The sequence below is a fragment of the Thamnophis sirtalis genome, unplaced genomic scaffold (genome assembly GCF_051295495.1).
Source record: "Thamnophis sirtalis isolate CommonGarterSnake01/CBP01778 unplaced genomic scaffold, rThaSir2_p1.2 scaffold_3, whole genome shotgun sequence".
Taxonomy (NCBI): Eukaryota; Metazoa; Chordata; class Lepidosauria; order Squamata; family Natricidae; genus Thamnophis; species Thamnophis sirtalis.
In genome coordinates, this window is record NW_028261383.1 from 36,554,682 (window position 1) to 36,580,744 (window position 26,063).

Consider the following 26,063-nt stretch of genomic DNA (forward strand, 5'->3'; position numbering starts at 1 on the left):
TGCCTTGGAGAATAGTTTGACTCTCTCTTCTTTGTGGCAGACCCTAAGATATTGGAACATTGCTATCATGTCTCCTCTGGTCCTTTTTTATTAAACTACACATGTTTAACTTTATCAAGATGATGGATTTCAAAAATCTGTTGAAGAACAAAGTAAATCCATTTTCTTAAAACTTTTGTACTGATCCACCAGGAGACACTGGAGTCCCCCCCCTCCCCCTGCAATCAGTAGAATCACAGGTATTCTTAACTAACAAATAACAATCATCGTATCCAATATCTTATTGTCTTCCAAACATGTTGAATTTCAAAGACCTTTATGCTCTTGAGCTAAGCTCAGTGAAAATTTGGGCTGTTGAAATTCTGTTGAACTGGAGAGCACGAAATTGTGGAAGACTACCATAAGCCTAAGTACTGTTTGTGTCTGAAGGAGATGATTGGGAAAGATGAGAAGGAAGAATTGGTTCTGGATGTTGATGACTCTCCTGGACCTTCTACTATGGAAACTAAGAGATATTCTTATTTAGAATAGAATAGAATAACAGAGTTGGAAGGGACCTTGGAGGTCTTCTAGTCCCACTCCCTGCTTAAGCAGGAAACCCTGCACCACTTTAGACAAATGGTTATTTAATCTCTTCTTTAAAACTTCCAGTGTTGGAGCATTTACAACTTCTAGAGGCAAGTTGCTCCACTGATTAATTGTTCTAACTGGTTGTTCTAACTAATTTATTCTTATTTATTCAATTTATATGACTGCCTGTTCTTTAGAGACAAAACACAGGCCTTCCATAATTACAGTGGGCTCATATACCACACCGACTGTGCACAGGGGAAGAATATAAGTGGAATATGTGGCAGATAAAGTAGGGTAGGATATATTGAGATAGGTAAGGGCGCTGAATGTCAACCTGAAATTAAACCGGTCAATATACAATACGGTATTTACAATGCTTTGGGGAGGGAAAGGTGTCTCTGCAAATTGTCCTGAGCTCTGTAGATTCAGATCTATTTGTGACCGTGACCCGTCAAAACCGCGGTCCACAAAAGCGCGCTCGACGAAAGCGCGCATTTGACGTCATCACAGCGCGACGAAAAAAATTAAAAATTGAAATAAAAATAAAATTAAAGCAAGCCGATTCACATAAAGGTAAGGGTTAGGTTTAGGGTTAGGGTTAGGGTTAGGGTTAGGTTAAGGGTTAGGGTTAGGTTTAGAACATTAGGGTTACGTTTAGCGTTAGATTAAGGGTTAGTGTTAGGTTTAGCGTTAGGTTAACGGTTAGGTTTAGGGTTAGATTTAGGGTTAGGTTTGGGGGGGTTAGGGTAAGGTTTTCGCTTTATTTTTACATTTATCGATCACAGCGCGATGTTTTCGTCGCGCTGTGATGACGTCACGTACGCGCTTTCGTCGAGCGCGCTTTTGTCTACCGCGGTTTTGTGGTGGAACCATTTGTGACTCCTTCAGGTTTCCCCTCCCTTGTGAACAACCTCAGTCTCCTGGAGAAGACGGCTTGGTAAATTTCTCCCTGGATATCGATTCCCCTTTTGGCTACAGTATTTCAGATTCGAAATGATTCTGAAAAGCTCAGTGGGGCTATTATTTCCCCAGGAAGAAGTCGAGATGTGCTGGACCCGAGGGGAAAAATAAATAAATCAGGAAGAGTGGTGGCTCATTTTTTCCCCCCAACTAGCACGTTTTATTGGGGGTGGGGGGAAACCCAGCAGTTTCGTGAGCTACCACAGACTTAACGTGTTTTCTGGATAGGATGGGGCAGAGAGAGAGAGAGAGAGAAAAAAAATTCCCCTATCCCCCGCCTTCCCAGTGACAGCCCTGCAGAACTCCGGCTGTCCTTATCAGCAGCAGCATGAACAGCAGCCGCCAAAGAATGCAGCCCAGCAAGCTTAGTTAGGTTAGGGCAGGGCAGGGTAAAGCGGTGTGCAAGGGAAGAAGGGGTGGAGACACGCTGGCAGCTACCCTGGCCTAGATATGCTGCCGAGAGAGAGATCTGACTCTTGGTCTTGGATTGTTTAACAACAGCCATGTTCCAGCCCAGCTGAGGTCTAGCCCAGCAACCCATGGGGAGTCCCACTCGGAGTGTCCTGCTGCTGCTCCTCCTCACCACCTTCCTGCTGAACCTCCAGCCTGCTGCGCTCCAGTCCCACCAGCCGTGTCCCTGCGGAGAAGTCCTCACCAACTTTGTAAGGAGATTCTCTTCCTGGGGAAGAAGAATTAGGGTGGTGGTGGGGGGGAGGTGGCTGGGTAGAGGTCTTCCCTCTCAGACGATACAAGGGTTCAAATGCTGAGGATGCCTTGGAAGTTGATTTCTTTCTTGGTTCATGGGAATGAAAGCCACGAGGAGTAGGGAAGCAGTCACCTTCTCCAGCGCCTGTTCATTGCATCGATAGACAGTGGAGAGACAGAGGGCCATGTGGTTTCTGAGGTGGGAACTTATGAGGAAAGGATATCCTTCTGATCTCCACGGCTAACTTGTGGTTGATTGTGGATGTGTTTGAAGGGGGAAAAAAGCATTTGTCGCGTGTGGTCAGATGTGGCCCATCCAAGAGCTGGAGGTTTTGTGTTTAGCAACATCACAAATGTGATTAGCTGATGGCATTAGCAACATTGGCAGGGCCACATTCACCATTTCCAGCAAAGCTGCTAAAAATGTGACCTTTGATGGAGTCTGGTCCCTCTTATATCAGTATGTTGTCTGTCCTCTTAGTAACCGAGTCCAGCCTTACCTTTACACGTGCCTTGCAGGTTAAAGCTCAGCTGTAAAATCATAATAAGTGGGAAATGTGATTGAATATATGCAGGGAGTATTTAGTTCATTGCTGAGTTAGTCATAAAGAATATCAGATGGAGAAGGGCTCAAAGCTCAGAGGACACAGATTTCGGGCAGAATTATCCATGGCTGAAATAATCGATTTCAAAACCAGTACAAAGGTGCAACAGTTTATCACTCAGTATGATGTAGACGACCAATCAATTATCAATGTACTGTTGATAATTCCTCAAACAGTCCAAACAAAATTGACAGAGTATTGGAAAGAGAGCAGAGAAAATGGGGAAGGAGCAGTGGAATGAGGTTTCTAGCATTTTAAAGAGGGAAAAAAAACCCCACTAGCTACGGTCAAAAAAAGAACGAATAAATAAAGTTTAAAAATCTCAGTTGTGAATGGTAGAATTGCTGTCTGTGTAGAAATACTCGAACATGTAAAAATATGTTATTGTGCAGCAGAGGCAGTGAAATAATTTTTAAACATCACAGAGTTTTGGAGAATTTCAAATGCTTACATTAGCCTTAAAGGGTGTGCATGATATGTCACCAAAAGTGATGTATTTATTTGTTGCTAAAGATGCTTGCACTTCTCTGAACATTTCATGAAAGAATCCAGCAAGCAGCAATAAAGAAATTTGTCTATTTTGGTTTTTTTTTTTCCTCCACCTCTCTTCTTTGGCAAATCTGTAAAGTTGATTTCAGTGAATCGGACTGTTTTTGGAGTTAGTATTACAATTTGCATGTATTTTAATGTGCATGTCTTTGAATTTTAGTACAAGTTCACAGTTTTGCAAATAATTCCTTTTGGAATGCCTTTTGTACATTATTTTCACACATACATGCATTTCCAAGCACAAGTCTTTCCTTAATAAATGTGTTTAAGAACACCAATGAACAACGTTACAGTATTCAGTTCCAAAATATTTTGACGTTTGAATGACAGTTTAGCTTTGACTTGTAGATTGGTTTTTTAAAAAATGGCAAAATTAAGTAAGCAAATATCTCCCTAACCCCTGCATCTAGTGCCATGCCTTTAATGGGCAGTCAGATCAGATGATACAATCTTAATATCCAGATTGTAACCTACCAATAGCAACTTCCCAAGAGCTATATGTTACATTGTCAAACCCAAGATCCCTAGGGCTAAATTATGCATTCAACAAAGATAAGAGGATTTCCCCCTCCCCCTCCCCAGAATAAAGTTCTCATAATGTGGGTGTGAGAGAGTATAAGTTCTTGCATGCACATACATGTGCAAACACCGACTTCCTTTTAATTTTCCAATTTTCCTTTTAATTAATTTTTCAACCCTGGAGAAACTGACGGAGATTGGCGATACAAACACACCGTCGTTAAGGTGCATCAAGGGATTGTTGTTGTTGTTAGTTGCGAAGTCATGTCTGACCCATTGCAACCCCATGGACAACATTCATCCAAGCCTTCCTGTCCTCTACCATCCTCTGGACTCCATTTAAGCTCACACCTACTGCTTCGGTGACTCCATCCAGCAACCTCATTCTCTGTCGTCCTCTTCTTCTTTTGCCCTCAATCATTCCCAGCATTAGGCTCTTCTCCAGTGAGTCCTTTCTTCTCATTAGGTGGCCAAAGTATTTAAGTTTCATCTTCAGGATCTGGCCTTCTAAAGAGCAGTCAGGGTTGAATTCCTCTAAGACTGAGCGGTTTGATCGCTTTGCAGTCCAAGGGACTCGCAGGAGTCTTCTCCAGCACCATAGTTCAAAGGCCTCAATTCTTTGGCACTCAGCCTTTCTTATGGTCCAATTTTCATTCAAAAAGGAGGAAGGAAGGGACACCCCAAAAGAATAAGTCTTAAAAGAAATAGGTAACTGGAATTGATCAATGGGAATTGAGAAGCCTGTTCTCCTAACCTCATCACTTTCAGAGCCTGTAATAAAGTCAACAAGGATTTTCTACAACTTATAAAGTTTCACTAAAGAGTAGAGAAGAACATAGAGAAGTTGAGGGAAATGATGGAGGGGCAAACTTCAAAACTGTTAGAACTTCATGATGGGATAGCACTGGAGTAGAGGACTAAAGTGCCATTGGCTTAAGAAAAATATCAACTCCTGCATCAACTGAAGCAGATAACTTCTAACTTGTGTCAGTAGTACATTTATTAACAGAAGTAGGTTTTTTCTAGTATCCCTTCTGTTTAGTTTGCAGATAAGTTAAGGGATGGTGCATATAGAGCATCTATTTAAAAATAGTTGAGTGTTGGGAGATATTTAGCAGATGCAGTCATCCTCGGGGTTGTGGGTTAAGCTTTCCATTGGTTGGTTTTCCTGTGTTGTGCAAAAAAATGCAAGATCTGTTTTTCTTCCCAAAATACAATTCCTTTTGGGGAGGGGGGATAACTTTATATTCTACCTGTCTTCCCCTCCTTTTCCTCTTCCTCCTCCTTTTTCTTCTCCTCCTTCTCCATCTCTTCTTCTACTACCTATTCCTCTTCCCTGCTTCCTCTCCCACCCTCTCTTCCTCCTCTTTCTCCTTCTCCTTGGTAGCTACACACTTTTGCCCCATTAAGGCTGTTTATTTTGTTAATCTCACCCAGAAGTTTAGCATTTTGTCCTCCTTTGCAAAGCTCTTTAATCACTTTGTGACTACTTAAATATGACAGGTGACAATTTTCAGTTGGCACTCTCTGTAGCAAAGAGAAACAAACGGTTGACTTTCTGCCCATTCTCTACTTTACTTGCTTATATAATAGCATACCCCACTCCATAACAGGTTTAAGGCTTCAAATACTTTGTGTTTATTTTGATGTAGGTATTGCTACCGAAAATGGATTAATGTAATGTAATAATAGTGAATTTGTACTCACTTGAGCTAAATTAGCTATTAATGTAGGGTAAATTCTCAATGTTACCTCCGTGCTCTTTTGCCACAATTCTACACAGGGGTTTGGTTTCCATGTTTTCCTCCTGATATTTTGTCTTCCAGCCAGAGGTGGGATTCAAAAATTTTAGCAAGGGGTTCTCTGTCCAGTTGCTGGGTGGAGCATGATGGGTGTGGCCTCCTGCACCATGGGTGGGACATTTTTGCCCTCCTCAAGCTCCAGATGCCCTCTGGAGGCCCAAACTTCTGGTATGCCTGTTTTTCACCCTCCTTGGGCCTCCGCACGGGCCCTAAACTTACATGTATCCAAAATGGGCTGCGTGGAGACTCCTGGGAGGGGAGGGATGGGTGGGGCCAGCCAGGAGTGGGATTTGGGGGTTCTCCGAACTGCACAGAATCTTAGCTAGAGGTTCTCCCAAACCCCTGTGAACCTCCAGCAGCTAACCCTTAATTCCAGCCAAATATTTGTGCCCTAAACATTAATACCACAACCGGACCCTTAACAGAATAAACTTTTTCCTCCACCTTACTTTCCATGCTAAAAAAAACCCAGCAGTTTTCATTTATTGATTAACAAAAATAATTATCAAGAATTTCACACCCCTTTCCTCCTCGACTGAAAAAAAAACTCCTAAGGGGCTATATGCGTCAATCATCATAATCACTGCCATCCTTTTTACAATATAAATGACATGGCATAAAAGGAAATAGTGATGGGAAGGGAAGAGGGAAATGATGATGATTGACTGGTATGGATACAGTATTGGGGGGGAGGAGGAAATCAAGGGCACCTTGTCTTTACCATGGTTGATGAGATAAGCTTGCTTTTTATTCCTCACTGTGTTGCAAACTCTCAGAGACAATTTTAAACAAAACTTGACTGTCTGCTGTAAGATATTTATTCTTCATAGTAAGTACAGGTTGTCCTTGACTTTACATCAGTTCATTTAGTGACAGTTCAAAGTTACATTGGCACTGAAAAAAGTGACTTATGGCCGTTTTTTAACTTTTAAGGCATTTGCAGAATCCCCTTGGTCACATGATCAAAATTCGGATGTCTGACAACTGGCATGTGTTTATGACAGTTGTAGCATCCAGCACAGAGGTGGGTTTCACATTTTGCTACCACCGGTTCGCTGCGCACCCACTCGCTTTGCCCCTTCCACGCATGCATTTTGATCGTGCACGCATGTCTTCTGCGCATGCGCCCGGCCTCAAAAATGTGCCTAAATAGGACAGCATAGAGACGGGTAGGCGGATAGGCGGGCCCACCCATGGTTTCCGCTACTGGTTCAGCCGAACCGGTGCCAACTGGCTGAATACCACCTCTGGTCCAGCGGTCATGTGATCAAGCTTTTGTGATCTTCTGATAAGCCAATGGGGAAGCTAGATTCACTTAACAACAGGGTTATTGACTTAACAACTGTAATAATTCACTTAACAGCTGTGTCAAGAAAGGTCATAAAATGGGGCAAAACTTACTTAACAAATGTTTCACTTAGCAACATAAATTTTGAACTCCATTGTGATCATAAATCAAGGATTACTCTGTATTTGTTGCCCTATAATTGGGGACATATAGATTTTTTTGAACTACATTTCCCACATTCCCTTGCTTTGGGTAAGCTATCTGGGGATGTGGAAATAAAGTCCCAAAACAAAACAGGGTGTTTTTTCCCCTTAAAACTGTGTTTGGTGGAACTTAATAGAGTAGTGTAAAAACCAAAGGAAAAAAAATCATTTGAATTTAGCCAGTTTTCTATGACTAAAGCTTTGTTTCCTAAGTAAGATTTTAATAATTTGAAAGTATCTGGTTGCCTATCCCAGCTTTAAATCCCCAGCTTTCCCCTTGTACCCAGAACTGATTGAGTAATGTTGCTGCAGCAAAAACACACAGCTCAAATGTTTTTCAGTGATTTGTTACTGGCAAAGTGTTACACAATCGAAGGTGTGTCTCTCTCTCTATGCATCCACTTGGTTAGAGCAGAGGTTGCCCTCATGCAGGAACAGAAAACCACATCTGTGGGCATACTAAATGCATGAAGCCAAATCTCCCCACACTGAGAAACAAAACGAGAGCAAAAGCCGACTTCTGAATTGCCAATCTCCTGCGATAAGAATCACCTGTCAACAACCGCAGAGAGAAATATCGAAAGAAAGCTAACTTTCCGATCCTTGATCTCCATTTTGTCTTTTATTGCAAATGACTAATAGAGGATCGTGTAGGTGGGGGGAGGCAGGATCATCTGGTGGATCCGTTTTTGACTAGTCCAGGGGTCTCCAAACTTGGCAGCTTTAAGACTTGTGGACTTCAACTCCCAGAATTCCCCAGCCAGAATTCTGGGAGTTGAAGTCCACAAGTCTTAAAGCTGCCAAGTTTGGAGACCCCTGGATTAGGCCATATTAAAGTCATTGCAGAATTTGGTAAATGAAGTAACGTAATTACACGGGGGATGTGGGCAGCTGCAGTATTCTCACCAATCCCTTCGTTCTTAGAAGAATTAATATTTGTTCAAGTCCTGAGAATCTGGGTGTCTTACAAAAGAATTTATGAAGAGCCCTTAGTGCGATGCTTCTCAACTGAATGGAAACTCCCATGAAGGTTATGTCAGCAATGGTGCTTTTATACCATGGCATTGCAGATTTTACACAGCCATGTAGATGACCTTCAAGATCAGCAGCCATGGTATCTTGGTGGTGATGAAAGTCCCCAAAATTATATTAGATGTTGTGTGAAGAAGTTGCTCCTTTATCTCTTGTCACCTCCGGACTCAGCAAGGATTGGCCGCCTGAAGCTTAGTAAATATTTTCAATACACGCTCAATACTCACCCTCAAGGCCTCCTAAAGAGGCCTCAGACAGCTTGTTTACTGTTCTGTGAATGTTCTGTTTTATAAAGAGAGGCCTTTGATTTAATGTTTCTCCTCTAATTCTACCTTTCTTTCTTGTTTTGCAGGATTGCAGGACTTATGGTAAGAAAATTTACATTTTTGTGGAATTTACTCCGTGTTGAATTTGAGCCCAGGGGTATGGAGATAGCAATTGGGATCTGAATGAGGGGGGGCAGGGGAGAACTGGAGGTCTCACTGCATTCAATTGGGCTGAGGTTGGAGCAGTAGACAACCAATGAGGGCTCCTTGGCGCTCTCATCAGATTGATTATCTTGACCAGCACTGATGATGTTACCTTGTTGGGTAATGAAATGTCTGCAAGAAAGCAACCAAGCTCAGAGAGCACCAAGTGAAAATAGTAAGGTTCCACATTTAGGCAAGAAAAACGAAATGCACAGGTACAGTATAGGCGATACCTTGCTCAATAGTAGTAACTGTGAGAGGGATCTTGGAGTCCTAGTGGACAACCATTTAAATATGAGCCAGCGGTGTGCAGCAGCTGCCAAAAAAGCCAACACAGTTCTAGACTGCATAAACAGAGGGATAGAATCAAGATCACGTGAATTATTAATACCACTTTATAATGTCTTGGTAAGGCCACACTGCATTCAGTTTTGGTCGCCACGATGTAAAAAAGATGTGGAGACTCTAGAAAGAGTGCAGAGAAGAGCAACAAAGATGATTAGGGGACTGGAGACTAAAACATATGAAGAATGGTTGCAGGAACTGGGTAGGTCTAGTTTAATGAAAAGGAGGACTAGAGGAGACATGATAGCAGTCTTCCAATATCTCAGGGGTTGCCACAAAGAAGAGGGATCAAATTATTCTCCAAGGCACCTGAGTGTAGAACAAGAAGCAATGGGTGGAAACTAATCAAGGAGAGAAGTAACTTGGAACTGAGGAGAAATTTCCTGACAGTAAAACAATTACTCAGTGGAACAGCTTGCCTCCAGAAGTTGTGAATGCCCAACACTGGAAGTCTTTAAGAAGATGTTGGATAGCCATCTGTCTGAAACGGTATAAGGTTTCCTGCCTAGGCAAGGAGTTGGACTAGAAGACCTGCAAGGTCCCTTCCAACTCTGCTATTGTATCCTATTGTATGTAGAAACTCACTCATTATTGGTTTATCATTCTGTGTGAACCAAAAACAAATTATTGTTCTTTAAAACATCCTTCTTTTGTCACTGTGTGAATGCAGTCAACCAAGTGTGCTGATTGCTTTGGAGAATCACAGAAGAAATACATGCCCATACTATAATAGAGGACTTGTTTTTTTCTATGTTAAGTGCTTATATTACAGAAATCCTGCCCTGTTTTACTTCTGTCCTTTTTCCTTTGGAGTATGGGCCAGTAGCCATTGTAAATAGACTTAACAATCGGCAATTGTATAGACCCTATAATGCCAGTTAGGTATCCAAACAAGCATCCTTATCCGCTCAGTAAATGTATTTGTTTATTTGAGGATTACATGAAAGGGAAGATAATGGCTGAGTTTGCACATCAGACAAAGACAAAATCAAACAAATCCTAATCAAGCGTAGGTTTATTATAAACCAGGAAATGTGTCACCAAGAGCATTCAGTCCTCTGTGGTCCCTTACCAGGGAGCACGTAAACACAAATGGGTTTTGGGTGGGAGTTACTGTCTGTTCTCTTTCTATAGAGGCATACGCATTGCACTTTGATGCCTTACACCTTTGTTGCCTAACACACCTTCAGGGAGAAATGCTGCGTGTGTGGGGATTAATGTAAACTTTGCCCTAGAACCTGTTTGCAGTGCAATTTGCCTGCTTGCGCATGTATTTATTTCATTATTCAATCCGTGTGGCTTGCCCATCTCAACAAATAACTCTGGGGGGCAAAATAAAAAAAAAACGATTCCCGTCATAAATACAAAGATTGAAACACATAGCAACCAAGAAAGATAACAGTTTCAAAATTTGAATTGAGGCCCAACGTGGCCTCAAGATCAGGCACTGGAATTCAGGCCTCCCTACTACACAGTTATTAATTATAGCTTTAAAATATTTGGGTTTATTTTTCTAGGAGGCTCAATGGGATTTTTAAAAAATTGTGGGTATATATGCCTTTGAGTCAATTTTTCATTTCTGGTGGCTGCTTGGGCAGGTAGCTGTGGTTTTCAAGATTTCCCTTGCTGCCTTCTTCCTCGGGCTGAGAAAGAGGGACTGGACCAAGGTCACCTGGCTGGCTTTGTGTGTAACGCAAGACTAGAACTCACGTCTCCCACTTTCTAGCTTGATACTTTAATTCATTGTTTCTCAACATTCTGGCTGTGGAATTCTGGGTGTTGAAGTCCCCACATCTTAATCAGGGGTGGGTTCCGGCTGCTTCTACTGCCGGTTCACTCAGGGACGCGCTGCACACTCACGTTTGATGTGCGCTACGTACACATGCACAGTACTTTAAAAATGCTTCTGTGCATGCGCAGAACCAAAAAAACCAAGATGGTAGTGCCTATGTACACAGTATCTGCTTGACCTAATCTGGAGCTAAGCAAGCCTGGATCGGGTTAGGACCTGGATAGGAGACCACCAAGCAACATTTTGCCTGTAAGGTAGACTAGGAAGAAACCAACCAACAAAAAAAAAAAATCTGCCTGGAAGTTAGCAGTGGCCAATCACTTCCATACTCCTGCTAAGAAAATACCGTAGAGTCACTAAGATTTAAGTTTGATTTGAAGGAGTTGTCTTTTAAAATTTGATTTGGAATTCTGTTTTTTTTTTTTTAATTGTGAATCATGGATGTCTACAAAGACGAGGGTTGAAAAAGTCAACAGGAGAGCTGTAACCATATGATCAAAGCTCCAGCTTTTTTTACACGGGTCGTTTGCATGGTTGAGGCCACTATCTTGAATGTTTGGGTCCCTGTGGACAAACGCTGCCCTGGGCCCATCTGCTTCTGTTTTGTGACTCCACCAGTGGTGGGTTTCAAAAATTGTTTGAACCTACTCTGTGGGTGTGGCCTCCTTTGTGGGAGTGGCTTGCCGCCCATGTGACCGGGTGGGAGTGGCTTGCCGCCCATGTGACCGGATATGAAGATGCCGACGACACTTGTCAGAACCACCTTAAATTACCTCACACACGGCACTGGCATGCATAAGAATATGATGTAAACTTGTTTTTTAAAAGGCATCTTTGGTTTGCGTTAAAACAACTTCAACACACGCAATGTTTTGATTGTACCACAAACACAGTAGTCATCCTTACCTTTCACAGAGGCACTGAGTTTTATAAATATGAGCATGATAGTGTAGAATAATCATATCCAAGGACCAGTGGTGGGTTTCGAAAAATTTTGGAACTTCTTCTGTAGGTGTGGCCTGCTTTCTTCCGGGTCCACTGGTGGAACCTCTTCTAACCGGTTCGGTAGATTTGACGAACCGGTTTTACCAAATAGGTGCGAACTGGTCGGAACTCACCTCTGGACTCCACTAATTTCCTCTCCCTATTTATCTCTCTATCCTTGACATTAGAACAATTGATTGGTCTCTGCCTTCCATTCTCACTTTTTACTCTCTTCAACAGGAGAGGGAAATCTACCCAAGCTCTGTTCCCAATGCCAGAACCAGCTGCAGGAAAGCCCATCTCAGCTGTTGCCAGCCCTTTTCCTAAGCACCGCTCAATGTTGCAAGAATGGAAAACAGACTTGTCTGCAGGTCTATGTGGCTCTGAACTCTACAGGTATGTTAAGTGTTGAAGATGGGGACAAGATTGCTGAAGAGCAGCCCAAGTTGTTGAGGGTGCAATATTTGGGAGGAATCTTCCTAGAACATTTGGAGGGTTATAGGTCAGGTTGGAATGGGAACGCCTTTCTAAGGAAAAAGCTTGAATACATTATTATATTTATTTAATTTTTACATTACAGTATTTACTTAAAATGGATGCAGTGGCTCAGTGGCTAAGACGCTGAGCTTGTCGACCAGAAAGGTCAGCAGTTCAGCGGTTCAAATCCCTAGTGCCGCGTAATGGAGTGAGCTCCCATTACTTGTCTCAGCTTCTGCCAATCTAGCAGTTCAAAAACATGTAGCAATGCAAGCAGAGAAATAGGAATCACCTTTGGTGGGAAGGTAACAGTGTTCCATGTGCCTTCGGCATTTAGTCATGGCAGCCGCATGACCACAGAGACATCTTCGGACAGCGCTGGCTCTTTGGCTTAGAAAGGCCCCCCTAGAGTTGGGAACGACTAGCACGCAGGTGCAGGGGAAACTTTACCTTTACCTATTTACTTAAAAGATCGGTGTAGCTGCCCATCTTAAAGCCAGCTGGGCAGCTTACAACTGACAAAAGAATATAAAACGAGCAACGCTAAACCACACCGCAAACATACTTCCTTGATGCAACTCACATTCTAATCTCGCCCAATCCCAGCAGTTGTCCTGGGACTGGAATGCTCTGTGGAAGGATAGAAAGGAAGAGGTTTGGATGTCTTCCATATACACAACTGGAATCTGGACTACTCCATCCATTCTTCCCACTGAGCTAGAAAATTAAACGAAGCGAAATGATGCTGAAAAAGAATGACCCTTTTCTTGTTTCAATAAAGTTGAAAAGAATTGTGACGTAGTAATACAGGAAGCAGTTTCCCAATCTTATGTCAGTGACCATAGAGATCAGTCACCTTATTAGGTGCGTATACATTTCATAAATCAGTAGATAAATTTTGTCATGGGGACAAAAAAAACCCCACCTTTAAGATGTTAAATATCACAGCGCTGTATTTCCATTGTTAAGTTAAAGAGATGTCATAAATCCATAATTGTGGAGGTAGTCCTCAACTTATAACCACAGTTGGCAACAGAATTTCCAATGCTAAGCAAGACAGTTGTGAAGTGTATCACTCCTAGTTTTACGACCTTTCCCTGTGATCGTTGTTAAGTGAATCACAAGGTTATTAAGCAAATCCAGCTTCCCCCATTAATGTTGCTTGTTGGAAGCCAGCTACCATGTTTCCCCAAAAATAAGACATGGTTTTGTTTGTTTTTCGACCCCCGAAATAAGCGCTTGGCCTTATTTTCTGGGAGGTCTTATTATTTTTGAGCTGCAGGAGATGGCGAGCGGGGTTACCTCATAGTGGCTGCTATGTTGCAATATTTTTGGGGAAGGCTTATTTTAGCGCATGCGCTCAAAAGCCCGATTGGGCTTATTATCTGGGGATGGCTTATTTTCAAAGAAACAGGGTAGGAAGATCATAGATGGTGGTTACATGACATAAATCACTTGTTTCGGTGGCGTTGTCACTAAACAAATGGTTTGTGTAATTTCCTTGATGATGGAATTGAACTACCTCTTTCCAGCAAAAAGCAACCCACCTGATTTGGTTGGGGCATGTCAGAACCATCGCCCATCGCCCTGGTTGAAAATGTATAGAGTTTGTAAATGGAGCACCTATTTTTGGGGAGCAGCCTCTGTTACACAAGGGTGCTCTCAGGTTCAGCTTAGGGTCACTCACTCACACACTCACGGGCCTGGAAAATTTCCACACTCAATCACAAATGAACTGAACACTGAGGCACAAATGGTTCTTTAAAATACAGAGACCCAGTGAATTTAAAATAACTGCAAACTTTTACTGATATACCGTGTTTCCCCCCCCCCCCAAATATGATCTATCCTGAAAAGAAGCCCTAGACTGATTTTCACTCCTGCACCTAACGTATGCTCTACCCCCCCCCCCCCCCCAAAGCTCTAGTTAAGCCCGGCCCACTCTGACTACCATCTGATTGTACAAGGTGGGGCGAGGCACATGCATAAAAATCAAGCTAGGGTGGGGATGGGGGGAGTAGATCTGTCCCACATGCCCCGCATCCACTTACCTTAGGACCGCCTCAGCCATGCACTCCCATGCCCAGACACACTGTAACACACTGGTGCCTGACTTTTGCAGCTGCTTGTGGCCGGATGCCATGCAACAAATCACGTCAAGTAACATCACCGGCATGATAAGCCACATGGCCTCCTGCCATGAGTGGTGGCACCGGTGTGACCGACCTGGCCGCAAGTGGCCACAAGCAGCCGCAAAAGAAGTCAGGCAGAAGTGCAACAGGGTGTTGGGGTGTGGGAGGCCTGGCTGCGATGGTCCTAAGGTAAGCGGGTAAGACCTCCCCTGAAAATAAGTCCTGGTGCTTATTTTGCCCCTCCCAAAATAAGTCCAGGTCTTATTTTCAGGGAAACATGGGTATTTTTGCTCTTACACAGACAGGCAGACACTTACTCAGCATCCATTACTAGGCCACCAGGCACTAGCCAAAGGGATGGAAGCTAACAAGTCTGGGATCCAAAAACAACTCAAAGGCTGGGCAGGCTTCAGGATCTCTTTTTATCCCAGAGTGGGGAGGGGGATTCCCGTGGAGGCCCAAACTCCTTTGCTGGTGAGACTTGGGGAGAGGCCTGCCATGTGCTCAGGCCCAACGCTTGTCCTTTTGTTCCCTGAAGGACTTGATTCTTTTCCCTGAGGAAGGTTTCCTGGCTTTGGTCCACGCTGCTTCCATGCCTTCAGCACTTTTAAGCAGGGTGGCTTTGGCCTAGCCTCACACCTCCTGCTTGAATGGAAGCTGGCCCCTGTACGATGCTTATGATGGGGCGGTGTGTTTTGTTTCACTTTTCGTTTTTATGATTTTATAGCTGCGCAATGTTATTTTGTTATTGTGGGTGAGTTTTTAAAAGGCCGCCTTATTGTCAATTGCAGAGTGCTGGGTTTGCAGTGGGTAGTACAGGTACCCTTTGACTTATGACAGTTCATTTAGTAACCATCCAAAGCAGTGGTGGGTTGTGTGCATCTGTGCACAGATGCGCACCCACTGCCCTGTGACGCTCCAGCTGCTCAGCGGAGCGTCACACAGGCGCCGTACGCTGTGTGTGTGTACGCAAATGGCCCGGTTGGCTCAAATACAGGTAAGGAATGTGGGCGGGCCCGCCAAAGAACCATTCCAGTACAGTGGCTGCTGCTCCCAGCAGTCACCAATACGCCCGGACCCGGGCATACCGGCCGGAACCCACCACTGATCTGAAGTTACAACAACACTGAAAAAAATGACTTAGGGCCATTTTTTTCACGCTTGCAACCTTCGTAGGATCCCCATGATCAAAATTCAGATGCTTGGCAACTGCTTCATACTTATGACCGTTGCTGTGTCCCAGGGTCATGTGATCACCTTTTGACAAGCGAAGTCAATGGGGAAACCCAATTCACTTAACAATCGGGTTACTTACTTATCAGCTGCAGGGGTTCACTGAACAACTGGGGCAAGAAAGGTCGTAAAATGGGACCAAACTCACTTAACAAATGCCTCACTTACCACAGAAATGTTGGGCGCAATTGGGGTTGTAAGTCGAGGTCTACCCATAAATCCAATAAGTACAAGCAAAATAAATATAAAACACAGAGGAGTCACCCTATTTGAGAAAGCTAGGATATAACATCTTCCCTTCTTGTTTGTTTTGACTTTAGGTATTGAAGGTTTAGAACTGGATTTTCTCGTTCCAAGTTCTAACCGTTCCAGCAAGCTTCAGGTCTTGAAAACGTGGGAGCATCAGAACAATACTGGGGCTGAGGTAACTTAAGAATATAATAAAACATAAGTAAGGCTCTTATAGATTGACCCATCTTGGAACCAGGTTATCTGAGGGACTGTCTTTTGCCGGTCACATCTACCTGACCCACTAGAGTAGGGAGGCAAGGAATGTTGCAGGTCCCGTTCCCTAAGGAGATACAATTTGGCGGGACCCAGAAGAAGGGCCTTCTCCGTGGTGGCTCCCTCTCTCTGGAACATCATCCCTGTCAGCATATAAGAGTTCATGAATTGGAATAGACATGGTAACAGGTCAGCCAATGGGGACTGTTTGGTGACCCAGATGGCTCGGAGCCTGGGTGTGGCTTGGCTTGACTGATTTGTATATAAGAATTGCTTGGTCCTTGCAATATAGTCTCTGTATTATATTGCTTCTGGGAATATTGCTTCTATTGATTCTGTGCTTCTGGATTCCGAGTTCTGGTTCTGGCTTCTGCAGCATGGGTATTGTATACATGCATCATGCTTTATATTACTGCCTATAAAGAAGTTTCTTTTATACATAAATCCTGCTAAATTATCTACTTGTGTGCTGGTTGGATTGCTGCAAACTCTTAACAATCCTCCCAAGAGATTGGGCTGGCCTCCGCTCTCACACTCTTTCAGAAGGCGCTAAAGACGTGACTCTGCCAGCGGGGCTGGGGAACCCAGAGTGGAATGGAACCCATTAAATGGGTGGTAAGAATGTGTATTATTGCTGGAGTGGGGGTGGGGGGTTGTTATTTTTTCTTTTTTTTCTTTTTACTTTTTTATATGGTGTTTTTTTTGTTATCAGATTTTTAAAATTATTTTTTTCCCTTTTACAACACCTTACAGTCATTACATCAACATTGTTATGTCATCATACCTGTATATGTATATAATGTTTCGCTTCTATATTTACACACCTTTATACACAGTTCTATATATATATTTATATATTGTTTTTTGGCTTAATTAATTTTATTCTTCTTTTTATATGGTGTTTTTATGTCCTTGTAAACTGCCTTGAGTCACCATGTGTGAGTAGACGGCAATATAAAATTTCTAAATAAATAAGTAAAAAAAAATCTAGCCCCCAAGGATAGCACATGTAAAGGTACTGTATTTTTCAGAGTATAAGATGTGCCTTTTTCCCTCAAAAAAGAGGGTGAAAATCTGGGTGTGTCTTATACACTGTATACAGCATTTTTGGCCTCCCAAAACCCTGCCCCCTTCACCAAAATGGCTGTGCAGAGCCTTTGGGAGGCTTTCAGAGTGCTCCTGGGGGCTGGAGAGGACAGAAATGAGCGAAAATATGCTGCTGTTTGCTCAATTTTGTCCCCCTAGCCCCAAGGAGCACTCTATCAGCCTCCTAAAGGCTATGCATGCCCTTTTTGGACAAAAAATGGGCCAGTTTTGGCTTGTTTTTGCCCCCCCCCCCAGCACTCTACAAGCCTCCTAAAGGCTATTCATGCCCTTTAAAAAAAACTGGCCTGTTTTTGCAAAAAATGGGCCATTTTTGGGAGGTCTGTTGTCTGCAATATCTTTTTTTTTAATTTACCCTTTCAAAATCTTGGTGCGTCTTATACTCCAGTGCGTCTTATACTCCAGTGCGTCTTATACTCTGAAAAATATGGTAGTTCTCAGTTTTACAACCATTTGTTCATTCAAAGTGACCATTCAAAGTTACAATGGCACTGAAAAAAATGACTGTTTTTCACACTTATGACTGTTGCAGCATCCCCATGGTCATGTGATCAAAATTTGGATGCTTGGCGACTGACTCATATTTACGACAGTTGCAGTGACTCAGGTATTGTGCGATCTGACAAGCAAAGTCAATGGGGCAGCCAGATTTACTTAACCACTCAGATAGCTGTTAGTTGTTACTAACTTAACAACTACAGTCTCACTTAACAACTGTGGCAAGAAAGATTGCAAAATGGGACAAAACTCACTTAACAACTGTCTTAATTATAACAGAATAACGGAGTTGGAAAGGGACCTTGGAGGTCTTCTAGTCTAACCCCTGCTCAAGCAGGAGACCCTCTAGCATTTCAAACAACAGAAGTTTGGAGATCAATTGTGTTCGTAAGTTGAGGACTGCCTGTATCAATACAAGTTGTATATGTATAACAGGCAGATATTCAGTGAGTTAAGTACTCTGTTTGTTACATCCAGGGAAAACTGTAGGTGGTGAATTTCTGCCTCTTGTAATCTCCTCTAAATTGGATCTTTGTAAACCTGTAGATCCAGTGATGAAGCACAGTCCTATTATAGGAGATGTTGTCCTTTTCTATTTACCATATTTTTCGGAGTATAAGATGCACTGGAGTATAAGACGCATCAAGATTTTGAAGAGGCAAATTAAAAAATTTTCTGCACTCTGCAGACCTCCCCAAAACGGCCCATTTTTCATGAAAACAGGCTCCTTTTTGTCAAAAAAAGGGGCATGCATAGCCTTTAGTAGGATTGTAGACTGCTCCTGGGGGCTTCCCCCCCCCAAATGAACAAAAAATGGCCCTTTTTTGCAGAAACGGCATTGATTTTTGTCAAAAAAAGGGCATGATAGCATTTAGGAGGCTTATAGCGTGCTCCCAGGGGCTGGGGGCACACAAACGAGCAACAAACAGCCCATTTTTTGCTCCTTTTTGCCCTCCCCAGCCCCAGGAGCACTGTGGAAGCCTCCTAAAGGCTATGCACGGCCATTTTTGCAAAGGGCGCGAGGTTTCGGGAAACAAAAAAATGCTGTAGTCAGTGTATAAGATGCACCCAGATTTTCACCCTTTTTTTAAGGGGAAAAAGGTGCGTCTTATGCTCCGAAAAATACAGTAACTGAGGAGCCCCTTCCCACCAAATGGATCAGGTAGATGCCCAGTACAGCAAGAAGGCGTTAATTGATAATCACCGTTCAGTGATAATGATTCATAAGGATGGGATGATAGACAGTTATCCTGTCACTAGAGATAGATGCTGCAGATGATTCACAGGGCTGGTGAGAAGAAGGCTGCATCATCAGCACATTATTTTAAAGAGCGATTCGTGAGTCATCATTGAGCTGAAGTTGGGCAATTGCGTGGCTGCATTGTAGGCTGTAGGAGAATTGGCTGAAGTCCATCTTCAGCCCTCAAAAGCTTATCAGATGGTTTGTCATCTCTCTCTCAACCCAACACAAAAGAGCAAATGCCACCTTCAGTTCTGGGAGAAAAAGTGGAATATAAATCTTATCAGTGTGAATCAATGAACAGATAGATAATTCAAACGGTGGTAGTTATTGAATTAGGCCAAGGATCTGTAATGGGCAAAAGGAATAATGTTGAGAAAAAGGAAGAAGACAAACAACTAAGACAATGGGCAGATAAATGAGATTGAGTCTGATTGTTGTTGTTGTTGTTGCGAAGTTGTGTCCGGCCCATCACGACCCCATGGACAACGTTCTTCCAGGCCTTCTTGTCTTCTACCAACCCCTGGAGTCCATTTAAGCTCACGCCTACTGCTTCAGTGACTCCCTCCAGCCACCTCATTCTCTGTCGTCTCCTTCTTCTTTTTCCCTCAATCTTTCCCAGCATGAGGCTCTTCTCCAGTGAGCCCTTCCTTCTCCTTAGGTGGCCAAAGCATTTGAGTTTCCTCTTCAGGATCTGGCCTTCTAAAGAGCAGTCAGGGTTGATCTCCTCTAGGACTGACCAGTTAGATGGCCTTGCAGTCCAAGGGACTCGCAGGAGTCTTCTCCAGCACCACAGTTCAAAGGCCTCCATTCTTTGGCACTCAGCCTTCTTTATGGTCCAACTTTCTTATGGTCCAACTTGAATCCAGACAAGACCTATAACTTGAGTAAACATTTGAGACAAATCAGCGCTAGTTCTCACAAAAATGAAATGGGGGGTGAAGGGAGAAATTATCTTCAGACTCGTCTATGGAGATCCTCAGCCATCCAGGTCATGGTTGTCCGAAAGGTGCATTTTTGCAAGAGGCAACTGGACTTCCTGGTTTTTCTTTGAAGACGTTTCACCTCTCATCCAAGAAGGATGTGAAGCGAAATGTCTTCAAAGCAAAAACCTTCAGACTTGGCCAATTACGTAACCATATGCTTATAAGAAAATTAATATGGGTTTGCATGAGTTTGGCTGTCTAGTCTGCCCTACCTTGGAGGCTTGGGAAGATCCATCGTGATTCACACGCTGGGAATAATGAAAGGAACATTTCTGACCCCCCAGCATTGTTTTTCCAGTGGCAGGTGGAGTTTGGCGGCTTCCAGGTGACCAGTGGTGAGCAGGTACATGTCTCAGTGAAGACCATTCATTCCAGGAAGCTAAACCTCAGCCAGAGCTATACACTCCGTACTAGGCGACCAGGTAAGACACCTTTATAGGGCACATAAACTTGCATCACCTCATGCTAAAGGACCTTCGAATGTATATTTAGAAAAACTCCAAACTACTTTTGCTGGACATCAAAAACCTCAGTTGCTGAATATTTAGTGAGGGAAGAAGGGAAATGGCCAGGGGATTGTTGGAAAGTTTTAAACTGGGATAAGAGGGAAAACAGGGTTCACCGACAAATGCGCGCTCGACAAAACCGCGAGTTCTAAATCACGCCGACAAATGAGCGCAGAAGCACGCCGACAACAGCGTGCCGACAAAAGTGCACCTTCAACAAACAAGTAATAACCGCGAGTTCTAAACCTAACCCTAAACCTAACCCTAAACCTAACCCTAACCCTAAACCTAACCCCAAACCTAACCCTAACCCTAACCCTAACCCTAAACCTAACCCTAAACCTAACCCTTACCTTAACTGAAATCCCTAAACCTAATCCTGAACCTAACCCTTACCTTAACTGAAATCGCCCTTTTGTGGGCGCGGTTTTGTCGGCGTGGTTTTGTCGTGCGCGCATTTGTCGGGTCATGGGAAAACACCAGTTCCAGCCATCTTTGAGCTCCCTCTGGCATGGGCCGATAACAAAACACAGGGAGTCTTCGTTTAGTGACTGTTCAAATTATAATGGCATTGAAACAACTGACCTATGCCCATCGCCAGGGGTGGGCTTCAAAAGATTTAGCAAGGGGTTCTCTGCCTGGTTGCTGGGTGGGCGTGGCCATGGTGGGCGTGACCCAGTCAGCCTCCTGCACTATGGCAGGGTGTGTGTGTGTGTTTTTGCCCTCCCCAGGCTCTGGAGGCTTTCCTTTTTCACCTCTAGGAAGGCAAAAACGGCCTCCCCAGGCTCCAGAGGCCTTCTGGAGGTCAGAAACGGGCCCGTTTCCAGACTTCTGGTAGACCTGTTTTTCAACCTCCCTGAGCCTCCACACAGGCCGTACTTGGCTGCATCCAAAATGGGCAACGTGGGGACTCCTGGGAGGAGTGGGGTGGCTGGGGGTGGGCGGGGCCTGCCAGGAGTAGGATTTGGGGGTTCTCCGAATCTTAGCTAGAGGTTCTCCTGAAGCCCTGTGAATCCCCAGCAGCCCACCCCTGCCCATCGCTCACGCAGCCTAGTTTCAAACAGGCCATGGCAAAGTTGGGGGGAGAGGGGGCGGAGAAGCCAGATTGGCTTAATGACCGCATAATTCCCTTAACAACTGCATTGATTTATTTGACAACTTTGCCGAAGAGACCATAAGACTCACTAACAACTTCTTTGCTTAGCATTGGAAATTTGAGGTTCAGTTGTAAGTCAAGGAATAGCTGTGCAGCGATTGCCATGAAGTCATGCCCTGGGGAATAAACTAGTCTGCCGGGCCACGTAGGCTGTGTGGTTATAGTGTCTTGACAGCAAAAGACAATTTTGCACAGGAAACCAGAAAAATAAATGAAACAATATAATTACAGGAGAGACTGTTGATATAAAGCAGGGGTGTCAAAACGCAATTTCAATGAGAGCCGCATCAGGGCTGTGGTTGACCTTGGGGTGGTGGTGGTAGGCATGGCCAGCTTGACACCAATCACTGGATGTGACCAAGTGGGTGTGGCAGCTTGACGCCAGTCCCCAAACTGCTGGCATGTTTCCTCTTCGCGTTGGATAGACTGAGCCAAAGTGACGCAGGTCGGCCCCTTACATTTTCCAGGATGGCCCCACAGGCCGGATCCGGCCACATTGCGGGCCGGATCCGGCCAACGGGACTTGAGTTTGACACTCCTGCTATAAAGGAACTTGTCATATGATGAGACTTCATTTTCTACCCAGCTCCCCGTCCTTCTGGGCCTGAGTTCCAGTATAAATGGATACCAGCTTCCAGGGCTATTGAGGTGTCTTCTCTCAAGGCCATCACTGCACGCCTGTGTCACAAGCTGAAGTGGGAATGCACAGAACTGAACAAATCTTTCCATCAGCAGGTAGGTTCATAAAGGTGAAAAAAAAAACTAATGTGGAAAACACCCATGGATGGTGGGGGGGGGGGGGTTGAGAACAAAGAGAAACTGAGGCCAAGTGCATTGCAAAAACAAGCAATGTTGGCACAAGTAAACGTTGGAAGCATTGTGGGAAACAAACCTTTCTCTTTTTGGCATCAGGAATACAAAAGGACAGCTTAGGGCCGTGATGGCAAGCCTATGGCACGCGTGCCACAGGTGGCATGCAGAGCGCACTCTGCGGGCACGTTAGCCATCACCCCATATCAGCTCAATTCCACTGTGCATGTGCATGTGACCCTCGTCGGTCAGCTGGTTTTTGAGTGTGCCCACATGCACGCAGGGTGGGGCGCATGTGGGGAGTCACATGTGCATGTGTGGGGGGGAGCATGGGGGGTCACATGCACATGTGCAGGGGCATGGGCATATGGGGAGTCAAGTGTGTATGCACAGGGGTCATGTCGCATGTGCAGGGTGGGTAGGGGGAGCACAGGGGAGTCACATGCGTTTGCGGAAGGGTGGGGCGCACATGGGGACATGTGTGAATGTGTAAGATGGATGGGGGGAGCACAGGGGGGTCATGTGCATATGCGCAGAGGTGGGGCACACATGGGGGGCTGGGTGCACATGTGCAGGGTGGGTGGGGGAGCACAGGGGGATCCCATGTGTATGCGCAGAGATGGGGTGCACAAGGGGGGCATGTGTGCATGTGCAGGGGGGAAGCACAGGGGGGGTCACGTGCATATGCACGGGTGGGATGACCAGGGGGGAAGCACAAGGGGGGTCACGTGTGTATGCACATGGGTAGGGCGCATATTCAGGAGGCACAGTGCGCAGGGGGACAGATGTGTATTGCATTATGGGTGCGTGCACGTGCGCTTTCAGCACACAGCGACGAAAAGGTTAGCCATCACTGGCTTAGGATGTTCCTTTCATCCTTGCTCTCCAAGCTTTTTCCCACTGCAACATCTAGGAATGGCCAATCAATGGCTAGTTTCCTCCCTGTTTTTCCCCCCACAAATACATAGAAAAAAATGATTAAACTATGAATCCATTAAATTGTATTACAGGTAGTCTTCAACTTACAATAACTTTTCCATGTTACAGTGGCACTGAAAAAAGTGACTTACGACCATTTTTCACATGACCGTTGGAACATCCCCACAGTCATGTGATGAAAATCCAGACACTTGGCAACTGGCTCATATTTATGACGGGTGCAGTGCCCCGGAGTCATGTGATCCCCTTTTGCAACTTTCTGATAAGCAAAGTAAATGGGGAATCCAGATTCACTTAATAACCGGATTACTAACTTAACAACTGCAGTGATTCACTGAACAACTGGCAATAAAGGTCGTAAAATGAGGCAAAACTCACTTAATAACTGTCTCACTTAGCCACGGAAAGTTTGGGTTCAGTTATGGTTGTAAGTCAAAAGACCATCTGTAATAGTTCAGATGTGGTGGTGAAAATAAATTCGGGAACTCTGAATTTGTTCCGAGGCACTTTTATTATTTTTAATGTTCAGTTTATTTTGCTTTTCTTTGGTTGTCATTGATGGCTCTTGTGACACTCAGTGTTGGATTTTGCTTATTTGTTTTTTTAATGGCTTGTCTTCTTTTTACCTGCCAGGTACAGGTTTCCAAACATCGCCCTGTAGTGCTGAAGTATGAGTACCTTCTTCCTTGTCTGTGCATAGAGGTGTGTGCAATACCTCAAGAGGTTCTGAGTGAGGTTTTTTTGAAGTGGGACGATGCAAAATTTGGAGAGAGGGATTAAAGAACCCTACAAAATTCCATCTCTTGACAGATTTCATTACATTCCTTTGTATATTTTTATTGATTTACTAGCCGATAACCCGACTTTGTCCGAGTATTTATTCATAGGAGGAAAATATCCGGACCAAACATAATTTCTAATGTTGGATTTTCTCCCTTACCAGAGGGAACCCCCTTGTGGAGTACTGGGAAGCCATTACCATGGCAACTCCACTGCACAGTACAGTAGAAGCCATTTTACGGCAGTACAATAGAAGCCATTTTACGGCACAACAGGCTGTATCTTAACAGAACACACACCCTGAGGGTTTTTAGGGGTGGCTAACCTGTACAGTATTTGTTTCCAGAAAGTAAGTCATCTGTGTACCAAGTTTGGTTGAAATTGCTCTAGGCATTTCAGAGTTTCTGCTGGTACATACACACACACACACACACACACACACACACACACACACACACGTACACACACACGTACACACACACGTACACACACACAAGTGTGTGTGTGTGTATAAATATATGTGTGTGTGTGTGTGTGTGTTGTATTTGTGCTGATAAATAAATAAAGGGAGACTAGTATAGATCTATTTTAAGCTATTTAGCTCTCATCAGCTAGCCATACCCTTACTGGGATTGAACCTGGGCTGAATTATATCTTAGGCAGACGTCTTAGCCATTAAGCCACAGGTCCTCCTCCTTATCAGCTGAAGCCAGGGAAGAATTCTTATATATATATGTATTCAGGGGTGGGTTTCAACCGGTTCGCACCGGTCCCTGCGATCCGGTTGGTCGCCGAACCCGGAAGTAAGTAACTTCCGGGAACGGCGAAGCCCCCCCCCGCGCCCGCACGCGCCCGCACACCCGCGCCGGCTCCTTACCCGGTTTTTACGAATTCTGCGCTTCCACGCATGCGCAGAACGCATACAGCGCCTGTGCGATCCTCCAGGAGCAGCTGGAGCATCGCGCAGATGCTAGTACGCATGCGTGTGCCGCACGCGTGCGCGAGGATGCCGCATGCGTGCGTGAGGACGCTGCACACGTGCGCGAGGACGCCGCTGGCCTCGTTCCAACCGAACCGGTTGGAACGGGGCGAGAAACCCACCCCTGTATGTATTCATTCATGAAATTTATATAGCTGCTCGTTTCATAAAAAAGTGATTCTGCAGGCCATACAACTAAAGGATGGAATACAAACATAAATGCCTCTGCTGATCTATACAGAAGGTGACAAGACATTATTTCAGGGGCTCTTGGCAATTTCTGTCCTTGGCCCCACCTGAGGCCAACCACTGGGCCAAGGATGGGATGCAGTCAACTAGTATCTTTTTGATTTAGCTTCTTTTTTTGCAGGCATCATATAACCACAGAGACAGTATCCGCAAGATTGTGTGTCCTTTCCAGGATCAGCCAAAAGCCTGTGAGTTCTGATGATAATGTTTGTTTTTTTTAATTAACTGGTTGATCGGGAGTTGGGATTTCATAGGTTACGGGAAGAGTCAGTGGCTCACAAATGGCAAATATCTGATGCTCATACTGCGGAATTCTTCGTGCTCTGAGCTTGGCTGTTTGCCTGCGGGCATTTCATTACCCAACTAGGTAACATCATCAGTGCTAGGGAGTGTGGGATTTGCTCCCTGGTTATATACAATAGCTTACCCTGCCATTGTTGATGGGGATGTGATATTTTCCTTGATCAGAGTATTGTTTTCTACTTGAATGTTTGTCTGCTTGATTTTTGTCTGGTGTTAATTCCTGCTTATCTGCATGTCAGCTACTGAAGAGAGTATTTTTGTTTCCTTCTTAGCTTTTGTATTGTTTCTTTTCAATGGTGGGTATATGTGCATTATCTCTAAGTGTTCATAGTTCATGCCC

At 44.3% G+C, this 26,063-nt stretch overlaps 1 protein-coding gene across 1 annotated transcript in view; it reads left to right on the plus strand.

The window, feature by feature from the left end:
* The first annotated feature begins 1,924 nt into the window (after nucleotides 1-1,924).
* Nucleotides 1,925-26,063, plus strand: part of IL17RE (interleukin 17 receptor E) — a 43,245-nt gene continuing 19,106 nt past the window's right edge. Inside the window, exons 1-8 of the mRNA XM_087708691.1 lie at nucleotides 1,925-2,195; nucleotides 8,589-8,604; nucleotides 12,068-12,223; nucleotides 15,990-16,093; nucleotides 20,300-20,423; nucleotides 22,250-22,398; nucleotides 24,046-24,114; nucleotides 25,542-25,608. Coding sequence (XP_087564817.1) covers nucleotides 2,073-2,195; nucleotides 8,589-8,604; nucleotides 12,068-12,223; nucleotides 15,990-16,093; nucleotides 20,300-20,423; nucleotides 22,250-22,398; nucleotides 24,046-24,114; nucleotides 25,542-25,608 — 808 coding nt within the window. The 5' untranslated portion in view covers nucleotides 1,925-2,072. The remainder of the gene's footprint in view (nucleotides 2,196-8,588; nucleotides 8,605-12,067; nucleotides 12,224-15,989; nucleotides 16,094-20,299; nucleotides 20,424-22,249; nucleotides 22,399-24,045; nucleotides 24,115-25,541; nucleotides 25,609-26,063) is intronic.